Source organism: Alosa pseudoharengus, unplaced genomic scaffold (assembly GCF_046254945.1).
Source record: "Alosa pseudoharengus isolate Yale_2024_CS ecotype anadromous, Long Island Sound unplaced genomic scaffold, YU_APseudo_1.1 YU_APseudo_1.1_scf_19, whole genome shotgun sequence".
Lineage (NCBI taxonomy): Eukaryota > Metazoa > Chordata > Actinopteri > Clupeiformes > Clupeidae > Alosa > Alosa pseudoharengus.
In genome coordinates this window covers 29,458,365-29,476,241 of record NW_027468657.1, presented here as the reverse complement: position 1 = coordinate 29,476,241, position 17,877 = coordinate 29,458,365, and the positions used below count along the sequence as shown (strand labels likewise).

At 48.4% G+C, this 17,877-nt stretch overlaps 1 protein-coding gene across 1 annotated transcript; it reads left to right on the top strand.

The window, feature by feature from the left end:
- The first annotated feature begins 396 nt into the window (after positions 1-396).
- Positions 397-17,004, top strand: vimr2 (vimentin-related 2). The gene is made up of 10 exons (XM_076292770.1): positions 397-507; positions 1,148-1,396; positions 1,699-1,857; positions 3,799-3,918; positions 6,198-6,293; positions 8,244-8,384; positions 9,386-9,523; positions 12,694-12,804; positions 12,925-13,049; positions 16,962-17,004. The coding sequence occupies exons 1-10, from the start codon at positions 397-399 to the stop codon at positions 17,002-17,004; spliced, it is 1,293 nt and encodes a 430-aa protein (XP_076148885.1).
- Positions 17,005-17,877: the final 873 nt, after the last annotated feature.

The window sequence follows — 17,877 nt, the reverse complement described above, 5'->3', positions numbered from 1 at the left end:
GAGAGAAGAGATTTTCTGCCTCTGCTTCCAATGCCCATCTTGAAATATTTTGAAACCAAATTATGGAGGGATTAGGGAGAAGGGGGTTGCGAGACTTGGCCAATGTTTTTTGGGGGGTCACCAGACAAAACGTTTCAGAACCACTGCTCTAGACCCCCAGTCTCCTAGTGAGCGGCACACCAACAACGGGCGTCTGTGGCTCCCACCGGATTGTCTCCAGCCTTTGTGAAATCCTCGCCTGCTGACGCTCTGCCCTATAGTTGGTCTGCTGAGCGGCCCATGAGGGCCACTTCATGTGTATGTGTGAGATTCCCGACCTGCTGCGACACCATATAAAGCCCCGCGGTCCAGTCCCTGCCATTCCCCCCACGAAACGCCAGCCTCCCTTACTGGACTATGATGGCCGTCAGGGTGTCCTCGTACCGCCGGCTCTTTGAGGAGCAGCAGCAGTGGAATGGAGCTGGAGCAGGGGCCGGACAAGTCCTCTCCTCCGCCAGGTCAGTGCCGGCATCTTAACCTGCCCTTGTGGGGATACAGGGAGTAGAGTCTGGTCGAGGGGCCTCAGAATCCAATGAGTTCACATGGTGGGAGCAGACAGGCCTGTCTGTGAGATGTGTGTGGAAGTTTCCAGCTGTTTTATCCATATGATATCAGGTGTATATTGGATGCTGTGGCTTTGCGTAACATTAATTGTGGTGTCAGTCTGATGAGCATTCACACTGGTTGCTTATTTTTCTTTCTCAGCTTTATGTGGTGCAACATTTCCAGAAGTTATAATAGATAGGAATGAGGTAGGCTGGGGTTATGAACTGTTTGTTTAATCTGATATGTTATGACCCTAACATAGGGTCATAAAATAGTGCTGTACTGTTTACAAAGACCACACCTAGTTATAGCAGGATTGCACATAGTGGCGGTGACCTTGAACTGACATCATTTAGCTTATAAACACACTTAGACATCTGTCACCATCAAAAGATCAAAATGTCAGTAATTCAACATAGTATTTGCATTTTGCAGTGACCAAGAAATGTTTCTGTTATTTTGTTTTCAACTCAGTTCATTAAAAGTTAATTCTTCTGTTTGTAGTAGTGGGAACAGACGAGAAGTTCCAGAACATTCTGTGGTAGAGTTTGTTTAGCAGTAGGGTGTGGGCCCTTACAAATCTTGCATGACATCAACAAAGCACTCCTCCCTGCTGAGGCCACCAGCAACGGAATATTGTGTGACCAATAACAAGCTTCTCATTCACAGGGGCGGAGCCAACGGCTGCCCGTGGCCCGAGCCGGACTTTGCGGCGGCACGTGCGCTGAACAAAGAGAGCGTGATCCGCTTTGCCAAGGAGCGCTCCCTCATCGCAGCCCTCAATGACCGCCTGGCCGTCCTCGTCGACGTGGTGAGAATGAGGCTAGGCTGGGCTTGTGACATGAGGCCTCACACCTGCTATGAAATGTCCCACCAAGTCATGAGCAAGTGTGTGTGCTGGATTTGAGTGAGGTCAACAATACCAACCCTGCATGATTCTCTTAACCCCTGCCCCCACCCCCACCCACCCCGTTTAGACTAATTGACTTGTCTTTTCATACTCTTGTAAAATCTTGGCATGATACCAATACATATAGAGTAAAAGCTCAAGGTAAGTTTTTAAGTTTTCGAATAATAAAAAAAGTGATGTCCTCCTCTTCTTGTCCGTTCCAGGCGCGGTGTCTGGAGGAGGAGAATGAGTCCCTGGAGGTGCAGATCCTGGAGCTGAAGGAGCGAATGGGAGTGGAGGGGGAGGAGTCGACCGCCATCACCACCCGGGGCCCTGCGGACTACAGCCTGGAGGCCGTGGTGGAGAGGCTGCGCCGCGAGAAGGTGCCGCACTGCAGACTATAGACCTCCAACACACTACTACAGTACTACTGTACAGAGGAACACTGCAGACTATAGACCTCCAACACACTACTACAGTACTACTGAGGAACAATGCAGACTATAGACCTCCAACACACTACTACAGTACTACTGAGGAACAATGCAGACTATAGACCTCCAACACACTACTACAGTACTACTGTACAGAGGAACAATGCAAGACTATAGACCTCCAACACACTACTACAGTACTACAGAGGAACAATGCAGACTATAGACCTCCAACACACTACTACAGTACTACAGAGGAACAATGCAGACTATAGACCTCCAACACACTACTACAGTACTACAGAGGAACAATGCAGACTATAGACCTCCAACACACTACTACAGTACTACTGAGGAACAATGCAGACTATAGACCTCCAACACACTACTACAGTACTACAGAGGAACAATGCAGACTATAGACCTCCAACACACTACTACAGTACTACTGTACAGAGGAACAATGCAGACTATAGACCTCCAACACACTACTACAGTACTACTGTACAGAGGAACACTGCAGACTATAGACCTCCAACACACTACTACAGTACTACTGAGGAATAATGCAGACTATAGACCTCCAACACACTACTACAGTACTACTGTACAGAGGAACAATGCAAGACTATAGACCTCCAACACACTACTACAGTACTACTGTACAGAGGAACACTGCAGACTATAGACCTCCAACACACTACTACAGTACTACTGTACAGAGGAACAATGCAAGACTATAGACCTCCAACACACTACTACAGTACTACTGAGGAATAATGCAGACTATAGACCTCCAACACACTACTACAGTACTACTGTACAGAGGAATAATGCAGACTATAGACCTCCAACACACTACTACAGTACTACTGAGGAATAATGCAGACTCTAGACCTCCAACACACTACTACAGTACTACTGTACAGAGGAATAATGCAGACTATAGACCTCCAACACACTACTACAGTACTACTGAGGAATAATGCAGACTATAGACCTCCAACACACTACTACAGTACTACTGTACAGAGGAACAATGCAAGACTATAGACCTCCAACACACTACTACAGTACTACTGAGGAATAATGCAGACTATAGACCTCCAACACACTACTACAGTACTACTGTACAGAGGAACAATGCAAGACTATAGACCTCCAACACACTACTACAGTACTACTGAGGAACAATGCAGACTATAGACCTCCAACACACTACTACAGTACTACTGAGGAACAATGCAGACTATAGACCTCCAACACACTACTACAGTACTACTGAGGAACAATGCAGACTATAGACCTCCAACACACTACTACAGTACTACTGTACAGAGGAACACTGCAGACTATAGACCTCCAACACACTACTACAGTACTACTGAGGAACACTGCAGACTCTAGACCTCCAACACACTACTACAGTACTACTGTACAGAGGAACAATGCAGACTATAGACCTCCAACACACTACTACAGTACTACTGTACAGAGGAACAATGCAAGACTATAGACCTCCAACACACTACTACAGTACTACTGAGGAACACTGCAAGACTATAGACCTCCACCACACTACTACAGTACTACTGAGGAACAATGCAGACTATAGACCTCCAACACACTACTACAGTACTACAGAGGAACAATGCAAGACTATAGACCTCCAACACCCTACTACAGTACTACTGAGGAACAATGCAGACTATAGACCTCCAACACACTACTACAGTACTACAGAGGAACAATGCAAGACTATAGACCTCCAACACACTACTACAGTACTACAGAGGAACAATGCAAGACTCTTCCCTTAGGGTTTAGTGTACTTTTCAGCATTTTCAGATATGGTGTTCCTTCATGCCTGGTGGCTTTTGTTTCCCTTAGGAGGAGATTCTGCGTGACACAGAGGACCTGAAGAAGGAGCTGGCATGTCTGCAGGCTGAGTATGACCAGGCGGTGGAGCGGCGCTCTCTCATCCAGCTGGAGAAGGAGGATGTTGCCGTGGTAATGCTGCACATCCTCGTTTGCTCTTCTGAATGTTTGCAGCTTTGGGTCTGTGATTTGGCATCAACATTGTTCTATTACTGCCTTTATTACTACAGCTGTCCATTTACTGTATCTATTCTATAGAAAGTTCAGCTTGTTTAATAACAATAATAAGGCGAGTCCATCTGGTGAACTTTCACATTTGTCCACTAGGTGGCAGTATTGGCTAGCGACTTTTTCTCCCTCAGCTTTTGCTCATAGGTGCCACTGGCACTGAGGTTTTGACTGCCTTTGGTTTTGGGCAGCGTGTCAACACAGCTGCTTCATCTGCAGATGATATCTCCCCCTCAACAACACACACACACACACACACACACACACACAAACCCAAACCCAAACCCCCTCCTCTCCATTACCAGTCTCTGAGACTTGGGGCCAACTGGCCGCTATGCAACCAGAGCCCTGCCCAGCCGTCCTCGAAAACCCCACTCAGGCCAGCCATGCATGTCAGAACACATCCGCAGGCGTGTGAAAACAGCCAGATGTAAAAGAGCCGTTAGCATGACACCTAATTCAGCTCAGCCGGCCCGGCTCTCATGTCGCACAGTTCCATGTCTGGGTGCTGTGTCGACGACATGGTGATTCCATTACCGCTTGAGCTTTGCTCCCACTCCACTGCTGTAGCCTGTGTGTGTGTGTGTGTGAGTGAGAGAGAGGGTGGGGGGGGGGGGGGGGGTGAAAGAAAGGAGTGAGAACTGAATGAAGGAGAAAGTAGCCACAGCTGTAGTAGTCTGTAGTAGGTTTGGGGGGTTGAAAGAGCCATTGTGGGAGACCCGAAGATGGTCGGTGGCCTCATCGGAAATCATCCTCCTGTTATTAACGTTGACCTCTGGCCAGAAATTCCAGGCCCACGTCCCTGGAGACCAGGCTTCGGGGCTCTCAAGCTGTCGGAATTCTGGCACGTTCTCGTTCCTGGGATCACAATCCGTGATGTCATGGACGCTTGATTACCTGTGGTGTTCTGTGGAAGCCTTTTGGGGCGATAAAGAGGCCTTTGCGGATTTGAGATTGTGTAGTTTTAGGTTACAGGCCCACCCGCGGCTCTGCCCAGGGAGCGGGGGAGAGTCAGAGACCAGCTCAGCGCAAAGCCCCAATAGCGTGAGCACTGCCGAGGTGGGTCATCTTCAGAGAGGGAGGGGGAATTCTCTCCCCTGGCTTGCCGACTCTATCCAGTCATGCCTAGTATTTGTGCAGAGATAAGAAAAGGTGTGTGTGTGTGTGTGTGTGTATTTGTGTGAGGATGGTGAGGTGAGCAGAGGCTAGCTGCTGTGCCTTGATGCACATCAGGAATCCATGCATGATGAGTAGCAGCAGTCTGATAGCCTCCTCTTCGCTGCTCCTTCTTCCACCTACAGTATCTCTCTTCTCCTCTCTTCTCCTCTCTTCTCCTCTCTCTCGTCTTCTCGTCTTCCTCCTCTTCTTCCTCTTCCTCCTCGTCCTCCTCTCTGGTCCTCCTGGATGCGTAGACATTCAGATGCAAATGCCGCCTGCCCTGAGTAATTGAATTCATCAGCAGTTAATCAGGCACTCTAAAGGCCTGGCTGAGCTGGAGCTCCCGCTAGCTCAACGCTCTGCAGGACGAGGAGGCTTGAATGTAATTACTCCCTTCTACCGTTACAGAAGATCTCCACCGCCGCCACCGCTGCCGCTACCGCTCCGCAATGCAGTGTGGGCATACCTGCCCATGGGAGGGAGAGAGGGATGAGACAGAGTGTGTGTGTGTGTGTGTGTTGTATGGTAGAGTGCCAGTGTGCCCACACATTTATACTTTCACTGGCATGGGTAGTGATTATATCTGTGTGTGTGTGTGTGTGTGTGATCGTGTTCTTTTCATGTAATGTAGATGTGTTATGTGTGGCAGCCTGCTAGAATAGTTGTGTGTGTGTGTGTGTGTGTGTGTGTGTGTGTGTGTGTGTGTGTGTGTGTGTGTGTGTGTGTGTGTGTTCGAGTTTGTGTCCTTTTCTTGTACTGTAGATGTGTTGCAGTATACTAGGATAATTTTTGTGTGTGTGTGTGTGTGTGTGTGTGTGTGTGTGTGTGTGTGTGTGTGTGTGTGTGTGTGTGAGTGTGTGTGTGGGAGAGAGAGAGAGAGAGAGAGAGAGAGAGAGAGAGAGAGAGAGAGAGAGAGAGAGAGAGAGAGAGAGAGAGAGAGAGGGTAAATTGAGCTCTGAGTGTGACAGCAGAATTTGAGACCTTGTTTTGTCTGTGGTCTCGGCCCTCTCTGCTGCCCCCTATAGGATGTTGATGACATCACAGCCGACTGCCTGGCACTGAGGGAGCAAGTTGCCATCTACGAGGAGCAGCTGGCCAATATGGAGCAGCAGCACGAGGAGGTGAAATACCTGCAGTCATAAACAAACTAGATCTGACTACACACACACACACTCTCTCTCCCTCTCTCTTTCTCTCTCTCTCTCTCTCTCTGTGTGTCTCTCTCTGTAGGGCCAGTGCAACTATTCCCTGAGCTTTGGTGATTATGGTGATTAGGGGAAGAGTAACTTTCTGCTTTCTGGTTGAGTAGTTTAGCAGATGGACAGTTTAATCGGTCCCTCAAAGGTATCTCAGTTGGACTGGCCAGGGATCACTCAGTGAACCTAGAAACTCTACCCAGCATCCCTCACTGATCTTCCACTGAGGTGCAGGGGCTCTTCTGTCATCTCTTGCCAATATACAGTATCACCAGACTTTTTCAACCAAGATCACTTAGTCATACTGCTCCTCTTGACCTTCATCTGTTTGTCAAGGTCACACACAGCACTTTCATGTTGTAATTGCGGACTCCTTTCTAGCTACTAAATCTACTGTTTCTGCATAATTGCTTTGGCACTTGTGTTACTTCACAGTCAGAGCAATAAGAAAAGGGGGATGCTGGAGAATTTGAGAATTCACATACAATGGAGCTGGGCACAGAACAGACCGCAATCAACCCCCCCCCCCCCCCTTGTCCTTACCCAAACAGCATTCATCACATTCACTTGGGCCCTACTCCCTCTGTTCCTAATCTCAGTTCATGCCCTTTGCGCCTCTGCCCCCACTTGGCCCTCCCCACACACATGGAGGCACACACACACACACGCACACACACACACGCACACACACACACACACACACACACACACACACACACACATTCTGTGTAACACTGGCGTGTGCCAGCCTTGGTTCTCTGTTCCTTTACCCCTGTTTGCACTACTGAGTTAATCCACCCCAATGCAACCCTCACCCCTCCAGCGCACACACACACACACACACACACAGCAGCAGCAGCGGCACCTCCACCCCCACCTCTCTGTTCTCCATCTCCCCAGAGCTGAAACATGCATCATCATATCTGATGTAGGAGGAGGAGGAGGGAGGGGAGGGGAGAAGGGCAGGGGAGATTCTGACTGCTCAGGGTGTGTATTCCAGAAATACATCAATATGCACAGGCGCGCACAGGCGCACACACACACACATTCTCGCACACAGACTCATGCACACACACAGACACACACATACACATTCACGTACACACTCACAGACTCATGCACACACACAGACACACACATTCACGTACACGTACACACTCACAGACTCATGCACACAGGCAGACACACTCACTCGTTCCACATGTAAGGCACTCCCTTTGGGATGTGCTCCATAACTCAAGGCCATGGAAGCCGTGTCTGAATATGGAACGAAAACAGAAGTTCGCCTTTGTTTTATTAACTGCTATTATTACCCGCGTTTCCAAACACTCCGTATTCCCCCGATAAGGTGGCGCAGTCTCGTGTTATTTATGCGGGCCGCAGGGTTCGACATGGTTGCGCTTTTCACCAGCACTTCATTCCTCCAAAACAGTGGACCGGTGGCTTCCTCTGTTAGTGGCCCACCCAGCAGGTAATGTTATCTGCAAAACACATACACGTGCAGGTCTTAAAAAAAAAGACACAGATGCACAACTGTTATAGGGAGTAATTACATTAGCGTCTCGCTAACTTCTGCAACGTTTAGCCACCTCAGGGATGCAGTTGTCCACTCCTTACACAAAGTAATTGGCCGAAAGGTATGCCAATTTTTATGGTATCCTCCTCAGTTAATGCAGCTAGACCTCGTTGTAGCCTCTTAAAACACGCCTGGGAGAGTTTCAGCGATACTAAACTATTGAAACAAATTCTGTTTCTCTAAAAAGTAAACCTTCTCGGGCTCTATTTTATGATGCTTGTTAGTGTGTTAAGCCGTTCAGGATGTGAATCAGTATAAGTGACAGTGGGTCTGACGTGTGGGGTGTGTGTGGTTGGCAGAGGCTGGAGATTCTGACTGAGCCAGCAGAAGGAGCGCCTGGTGAAGATGCCGTCGTCTCCTTGGAATTCCCAGACCTCGACATCACCCCTGCTATCATGGATATCAAGGAGTACTACAGTCAGCTGGCAGAGAGCCTGCAGGTATGGGTTACACACACACACACACACACACACACACACACACACACACACACATATATATATATATAAACACAGATGCTCCAGTCTCTAACACACATAACCCACCAGGATGTTTTGGTCATCAGGGGGTCTATGCAGGGCCCTCAGTAACCCTGCCAAGTGCTCTATATAAATATACAGTCACACAGACCCACAACTGCACACACACACAAATGTGCAAACACAGCCACAAATATGCCAACCTGCACACCCCCCATGACCCTGTGGTTCCCCAGGGGTGTATGTATATGTGGGGACATGGAGGGTATGTGTGTGTTTGTGTGTGAGTTGATCTGTATATATGTGCATTTGAGCACATGTGTGTGTGTGTGTATGCACGTGTGTGTGTTGGTACGGTGAGGTTAGCAGCGCGTCCCCCCTCCATCCCCCCCTGTACTGGCCGTGGGCTGTTTCTGCTCCCAGTCACAGAGCACCATTGTCCTTGGGCCGTCCTGCTCCACAGAGCCTGCGCTGCAGAGGTCAGCCCCTAGCACCGGCACTTTGACCCACGTGACCTCTCCAGGATCCTTGTGACCCGGGACCAGCCGCTCCCAGGCCGAGGTCACGGCCGCAATCAGAACGCTTGGCGGCCTTCCCAGGATCCTCTGTGGCAGGGGAGTGGAAAAAGCAGGCCCTCCTCCGTTGGGACTGAGTGTGTTGTAGGTGTATTGGTCTGTGTGTTTGAGGTAGTGTGCTTGTGTGTGCTTGGTGCCCATGGCAATTGGTGTCTGTTGTGTATCTCTCATTTATTCATTTAGTCATGTGTGTGTGTACCCTGTTCTTTGATACTGTATAAGTGGGTCTTCTTTTGCAAGCCTTAAACTGTGTGTGTGTGTGTGTGTGTGTGTGTGTGTGTGTGTGTTTGTGTGTATTGTTGTGTTTGTGTTGTTTGTGCTTGTGTGTCGTTGTGTGTGTTTGTACCTCCCACACTGTGTGCACGTCCTCTCCTGATGTCCTCTCAGTTTGAGTGCGGCCCGAGAGCGGCCATCACTGCGGGAGGAGAAGGAGGAAATGGAAACGGGGCCACCGGGGCCAAAGCAGCAGGGGCTAGAGTGAAAGACATCTCCAAGGTGACGGACGTGGATGCCCTCAAGGCACTGGTGAGTGACTGGGCCACGGCTTTGCTCTTAACACTCTCTCTCTCCATCTCTCTCTCTCTCTCCATCCATCCATCCATCCATCCATCTTCCCCCTCCTCTCCCCTCCCTCTTAATCCCACCAGGCTCCTCTCTCTGTCTTTTTCTCTTCCTCTCACACACACCTGCCAGTCTCCTTCACTAATACTGCCAACTGACGGAACCATCTCTCTCTCTCTCTCTCTCTCTCTGGAGATTTGCTGTCTTCCCTCCTTCCCTTCTCTCCCCTCTTCTCAGCGATAATAATCACACAGATGACGTCTCCGAGGAGAAGCGCGTCCAAAATGGTTTTACCGCAGTTTAGTTCGTCAGACGTCAGCGCCTAAATTGGGCGTAATGGGGCAATTGTTCAATCTCCTGCACTTCAGCCTTCTGTAGGGCACAGAGACCCGCTCTGCCTCTGACAGCTCGGTAAATGGATCGGACGAAGTCCCGCAGACCCGACTCTTTAGATGTGGGTTGCCGGGTGCATGTGTCGTTCTCTCCCTATCTCTCTCTTTCTCTCTCTCTCTCTCTGCTCTCTCTCTTTCCCTCGCTCCGTATCTCCTTGCCTCCCTCCATCTCCACTGTTTGCACGGAGAGATATGGGCAGTGAGATATGAGGGTGCTGATGTGTCTGCTCTGCAGCATTTATCTCCCTCGCTGCCTACCATTATCAACTATGCCTTTTGCAGTCTAACTCACACGCTCTCTCTCCTTCCCTCTGTTTTTCTCTCACTCTCTCCATCTCTTTCTTTTCTCCCCTATCCCCCGCTTTCGACTTCATAAACTTCACACATTCCTTCACAGTGAGTCTCACTTGAGATGCCAAACCTCACTGAGACACGGTAATAAAGCTCACCTGTCATCTGCGCTCTCTCTCTCTCTCTCTCTCTTTCTCTTTCTCTCCCACTCTCCTGCCTCTCCTTCTCCTACTTCTGAACTCTTGTTTTTCAGCCAACTCCAACTCGAGCTTTTCTTTGCTCACAGTACTCCTAGAACAAGCTGACGAGGACAAGGAGGTTTCACCAAGAATCCCTTTTTACGAGAAAGCCTCTAAAACGATTAAGGCGATTTAGTCGAGAGCGGGGGAGGGCAAAAAAAATGCCGTGACCTGAGTTTACATTCTTTATGAGGAGGGAATCATCGCTTGACCACAGCTGACACCTCTCCATTTCCAATAACAGATGGGAGTGGTTTGGTTCTAATTATGGCGGCTGTGGTCGTGCCCCCTCTCTTTAAATAAACAGCTCCTCCACAAACCGCAGCCGCACTTTCATAACACCAGATCCCCTTTCCTAATGTGGAGCACGCGAGCACCACTGATGGACAGCCCAGATCTGCTCTGTGTCTGCCCTCTTACCTTCTCCCTCCCTCTCTCTCTATCCCTCTTTTTCTCTCCTCCTCCATCTCTATCTATCTCTGTCGCTCTTTTGTCTTCAGTGTTCTTCTTTAAAGTCTCTTGTTCATTTGACTACTGAACTTTCTTGGCATCCACTTGTAACCACCTGACTCTGCCTTTCTACCACATGATCTACCACTTCTTCTCTTCCTCCATCACTTCTTTCTCTTCTCTTCCTCCATCACTTCTTTCTCTTCTCTACCTCCATCACTTTTTTCTCTTCTCTTCCTCCATCACTTCTTTCTCTTCTCTACCTCCATCACTTCTTTCTTTTCTACCTCCATCACTTCTTTCTCTTTCTCTTCTCTACCTCCATCACTTCTTTCTCTTCTCTACCTCCATCACTTCTTTCTCTTCTCTTTCTCCATCACTTCTTTCTCTTTCTCTTCTCTACCTCCATCACTTCTTTCTCTTCTCTACCTCCATCACTCTTGCTCTCTGTTCTACATCCCCATGTCCCTCATTACTCCCTCTTACTCTTTGGTGATGATGGATGAGGAAGATCTAGTTTCTCGCTGTCATACAGCTTTGGCTAATCCAGCAGTCCATGGTGAAGGCAGAATGGCTGGCCTCGGTGCCACTGGTGTGGCAGCATGACTAGCCTCTGCCCACTGACACCTCCTCGGGCCTGCCTACCTGTCCAGATGAACTAATCGCACCAGGGAGGAGCTAGACATCACTAATCACTTCTTCAGATCACTGATCACTAATCACTTCTTCACATCACTAATCACTTCTTCAGATCACTAATCACTAATCACTTCTTCAGATCACTAATCACTAATCACTTCTTCAGATCACTAATCACTTCTTCAGACACTTCTTCAGCTGGATCTCGGCTGTCACTTTGTGAACATCAGCGGTGTATCAGTTTCACCGAGAGCCGAAAGTATATCATCAGATCCTCACAAAGAAATAATCACACAAATTATACCTCCTAAAACTAGACGACAGCAGACCTCCTTTATCATAACTGGATCAGACAGCCATTGAGATAGTTTCCTATAGACACTTCATCACCACATTTCATGTCCTATTATATAGAAATGCAACACCTGCAGGTTCCAGACATCCACCACCTATGTAAGTGAATTTGCAGTCAGTCGTGTTGGTTCTGGGTAATGGACTAAGGTCTGGGTGCCATCATCGCCCGGCTAATGAAGTCGCTGTGAGGCTCCTGTGATCTACCTGAAAGACAAACAGCAGCGGCCACAGCCATCCGTCTCTGACAGGCTCTTGTTTAAGCTGCCTGATTGCTGTAATTACTCACAGCAGGGGCAGTGCGCGCGCCAACGCTGGACACTTACTGTCTGGACCTGTCGTCAGGGGAGGACCGTCCTCCTGTCAACAGACTACTATGTCTGGGGTGGCGGCGTGGTGTATACTGTATGCATATGTGATGTATATGTATTATATTTAAAGTGAACTTACTAATATGCTTTTGAAGTAGAACACTCCCTTGCATAGTCACAATCATTTTTGAGTTCTAATCAAGGGCCCTAATTTAGATAACAGGCATAATGCAAAGTTGTGTAATGAGCAAAGAGTCTTGAAAATGAACCAAAGATATCATTGATCCTCCCACGTCTGTGTTTAAGATCCTGCTCATGGTATTTAATGATATGTTATATCATATTATAATGCTTTAGTTCATTTTCCCATTATTTAAATTAGAGCCCAAAATGTGTCTGCTTCGTCTGTGCTTGTCGTCTTCTGCGTGACGTGTTTTAGGTCAATTCGTGTTTGTTTATAGATTGCTGAGCTGCAGAATGAGCTTGCCGAACTGGAGAGGCAGAACGAGGGGCTGGAGGCCGAGATCGAGGCCAGGAAAGAGGCTTACCTGCAGGAGACCGAAGACATGGAGGTGAGCAGTAAGAAGCTCCACACACCTCTCCACTTACCCCCTCTGGCCTTTCCAAATCTGTCCCACTTTTGGGTGCGCCCGCTGGGTTAGTTCCTCACCTATCTGCCCCTGACTTTCCAGAACTGCGTGGCCGACCTGAAGGACTCTCAGGCTGACCTTGAGGCCCAGATGAAGGAGCACTGCAGTGACTATGAGGAGCTCCTGAGCCAGAAGATGGCCCTGGACATTGAGATTGCTGCCTACAGGTACGCCACAGGGAGACAGATAGGAGCCAACCAGAAAAAAACATACATGAAATTGTGACTCATAACACTAAGCGTTTTCAGATATAACCTATGCGGATGTTTGTCAAACGGAGGTCCTACCCTTCGGATGATTCAGATATGATGCTAACCTGCGGACCTTATGCTGACCTTATACGGACCTATGTGTGAACGACATACACGCACATTACAGAATCTCTGTGTGGTTGTCGAGTAAGGGGTGGGGGCTTGAAGAGTTCACAAGATGCGAGATATGACGCAGAATATATGCGACCGCTGCCTGTCACAGCTGCTGTTTGTTTACAAAGTGTATGTATTATGTAGGCTAAAGAAGAAAAATCTATTGTGCGTAGGCTATAGCCTACTTGAAGTAGTCACGTAAGTGCGCACTTGAAATTGACCTACAGTATTTGTATGTGTGCTTCGAATAAACACATTTATCTGTTTTCAACGTTATGTAGCAGAATTACTTGGCTATGGAACCCCAAATCTGGTTTGCGTTGGAGAGAGAGAGCATGCACGAACTTTATGGTACCAGCCAATTCAGGCCATCATATACAACGTTTTTAAGCAACAAACAAAATACTAACATAACAGTGAAGTGGTTCGTTTTTTCATGGTTTACTTTTTCCAAAAGCATCCTCTCCCCATGTGTCTATTGCATTTACGTAAGGAGCTTGGAACAAAGTTGGGTTGTCTTTGTTTTCATTTTCTCTAGGCATATTTATGCTCAACAAATATCAGCGAGCTCAGCAGTGAGGTCATGAGAAGGCTATCGATGAACAGAAAAGCGACCGTGTTGGCTTACAATTTATTAAATACTCCTGTTATTGTCGTCAACGACGTCGCTGTAGGCTACTGCCTTTTCAGCACCTTCTTCTTATGATGATTCAGTCTTTTGAATTCGTTTGGCCTTGCCATGCAGTTGTAGGCTACAACGTGTCTCTTGCCGTTCCCTTCATGTGTTCTATCAAAATGTTGTATGCCCTCGTGGACAGTAGCTCCGTGATGTCTGCATCTTTCCAGGTCGGAGATTTTCTGGACAGCACTATGCCACTCCATCATAACACTGGCATTTAAGTCAGATCTAACCACATGGACGCACGAAAGAAACGTCACCAACACGCCCTCTCACTAGGTGTGAATTTTAACCGCATGTTCTACGCTTCGTTCAGACACAGCACATTTACATAATGTCCGGAGGAAATGCTAGGGGGGGAGTAGTAGAACAACCGGCTAAATTCGGACTTCCATATGACCAGTTATGTCGTTCAGATATACGGCCCCACCGTTTAACATCCGCAGAACCTCCGGTCTTACACGTATGTCTGAAAGCGCTTACTGTGTCCACATAGTGGACCCCATAGAAATCATTTACAACTCTATACAAAACTAATACAGTTTGCTTCAAATAAGACCTAGTCACCATAGTCAGGTGTAGTGCATGAAATATACAGATGTATGCAATACATTATTAAATAAGTCAAGGCTGTAGACAACATGTCACTCCACAGAAGATATTTTGCCACTGGAAGGAGAGTGGGATGTGTTTGGTGTAGTTGAGTAGCACGGCTGAGAAGTGCAGTCAGTGCTCTGTCTGAAGAGGTTACACCACCCTGCATTGCGTGACTGGGGTGTGGAGAGTGACTCCTCTCTCCCATACATAGTTTATGGGCTTCACTCCTGCTGATAAAAATCAGTTTGGACAGAGATGGTTGATAAAGGATCTTTGGTTTGGACTTCCTTAGAGGTCTCTGACAACTCTGACATTTTACGGTGACACTGAGCTTCTGCACTGACAGTAGGGAACAGCTAATAATGTTGCTATGGTTACAGATCTTATTGCAGCCATTTTAAGATTGAGGTATTGAGGAACCGCTTCACCTGTATGAAAAAAAAGTCTGTAAATTAAAGGATTACTTGCTGTTCATAAATTCGGTCATCACTCCCACAATCTGGGTGTGTATTTTAATTGAAAGATGAGCTGAGCTGACGGATATCATAATAGTACCAATCTTGCCCTTGTGTGAATCAGGAAGGGTTGATCTGCAGTGAGGTTTGTGTGTGTGTGTGTGTGTGTGTGTGTGTGTGTCTGTGCGTGTGTGTGTGTGTGTGTGTTTGTGTGTTTGAAAGGGTAATCCCCAGTCCCCCCTCCACACAGATTAAGACATTCCTAAGAATAAAGTCTCTAACGCTCTGAGGCCAGCCGGGGTCAAGACAGGAAACAGATCCCGCTTCTATTTTTTTTTCTTCCTCTCCTCGGCAGTCAGAGAAACCATGATGCCATTTCCTGTGTCCTTGAAGACGTCTTTTTGTTTATGTCACTTACCTAGTAATGTTTGGGGAACGTTCACCATCTGCCAGGCTGGTATGCAATATGACGCATGTGGGCCCTTCTAGACCCCTCCCTCCACCCCCCTTCTGTCATACCTATGCGCTCGGCTCGAAGGCCGTCCGCAGACGACGGCCACTCGCCGGAAGGCCCAGCGGAGGTGCTCAGCCGTTCACAGGAAGCCGCCCGTCCGCCATCCAGGTCCCCTGCGTCCCCCCGCGCACACCCCCCCCCACTCGCACGTCCGCGTCTAAACAATGCTTCATTAAAATAGCTGTGCAGCACTAGGATGCCACAGCGTCTGTCTGAGCCCCTGCTGAGGGAACTAGAACATTCCTGCTCTGCTAGGATGACCTCACAGCAAACGGCTATCTGTTACCTGCCTTCCCTCAGTCAAGGTCTGGACGTGGACGCTCATCACTTGGAGAAGGTTATTTTTTTCACATTTGTATTTATTTAGATTTATTTAGTTCCGTTGGTATTGTAGCTAAAAGCACAGAAACAAATATTTGTCAGTGGTTAGGAAGAGGACACACGACCTTGTAAGTGGTTAGGAAGAGGACATATGACCTTGTCAGTGGTTAGGAAGAGGGCACACGGCAGTGGTTAGGAAGAGGACAGATGACCTTGGCAGTGCTGGTGTCCCTCTCTACCAGTTTAAGTTCCGGAGTGCAGTTAGAGACATGGAATGACCCAGTTCTTTATTGTTTTCACCTTGTTTTGTTGTTTTCCTACTGCTCCATCCTGTCTACCTGCTTGTTTATACCGTCTCTATTTTTTCCGCGTGTCGTCGTCGGTACAGTGGCCGCGCCAGGTTGCTCCCTGTCAACCCCTCCGACCTCCCAGGCAGCTTTGCTCTGTCGCCCGCTCCGATGCTGCCGTCCCTGAACAGCCGGTTTTCAAAGTCATGCTCTGGTGCAGACAGTCTGGAACTACTTTTACTCCCTACACCCCACTTGACACACACACACACACGCACACACACACACACTCACATACTCACACACTCACACACTCACACTCTCTCTTTTAGCAGATTACCGTTGCTTTGCCATCCGTGATTAAAACCATGAATAAGGAATGAACGGCAGGGTTGTTTACTGTCTCTGGGCTTGGGAGGGCTGTCTGCACCACAGAGCCTAATGACGACGTGGCAGCAGGCCACTGAGAATCACACACGTACCCACACACATGCACATCCTTTACACACATACAGCATGCAGATTTCTTACACACACACACACACACACACAGCCCACATACACACCCCATACACACACCCACACCCTTATAAACATATACACACTTGTACATCCTAATACAGTGTCTCACAGACACCAGGCACCACTGATATTCCTCCCCTTAAGACAGCCTATCTCTTGGCATAGGAGCCTGGAGGGTTATTTGCTACCTCTGTGCCTCCCGACCGGTAGTGCCTCTCTGAAATACAGCTGAGATTGAAAGGCTGTGTTTTGTCTCTCTCTCACACTCTGTTGATGTTTCTGTCTCTTCTTCCTCCTCCTCCTCCTCCCTGCTCACCTCTGTGGTTCTGTCGTTCCCAGGGGCCTGGTGGAGGAGGAAGAGGAGCGCTTGTTCTGCCTGTAAAGGGACGCTGGAGCGAGGGATGAGCGAGGTCCTGACGGAGGAGAGGGGACCGAGGGGAGGAAGTGACAGAAGGAGGAAAGAAAACATACACACACACACACACACACTCTCTCTCTCTCTCTCTCACTCTCTCTCTCTCTCTCTCTCTCTCTCCCATGCGATGCAGACTAAGTGAAAAAAAAATGGACATCAATAAAAAAGGCAGACATATTGCAGCCATTAAGATGAACCTTAGTAGAACAAAGCCCACCAACACACACACACACACATGCACGTATACACACAAGCAATCCTTTGGCCAGATGTAGAAGCGTCTTGACAGATAAATGGCATCGGGAAGCCCCACACTGGGCCATTGATAACAGGTCACTGTCAGGTGACCCCATGCCCTGAGAGAAGACTCTGATTGTGCTGTACGTGGGTGGGAATGTGTGTGTGTGTGCATGTATGTGTATGTGTGTATGTGTGTGTGCATGTATTGCTTGCAGGATCAGAGGCTGGGCGTGTGTGTGTGTAGACACACGGGGGATCTGGGAGGGATCTGAGGTCTGTCAGTGTCGGTGTCTCGGCCTGCAGCTCGGGCCCCAGTGTTTGGACTGTTGTCACTGATGGGCTCTCAGTGGGTCCTCGGCCCTGTACCCACCGCACACACACACACACACACACACACACACACACACACACATAGTCCCTCCCACCATACACATACTTTCACACACACCTTGTCACACGCACAGGACACAGGACACACACGCTGTTTCATATACACACATGCAATCACATCACCTCCGACTCTCGCACACACACACACATACACACATATAAACACGCACCTAAACATTCGGTCCTCTCCATCTCACACACAGGCTTCTC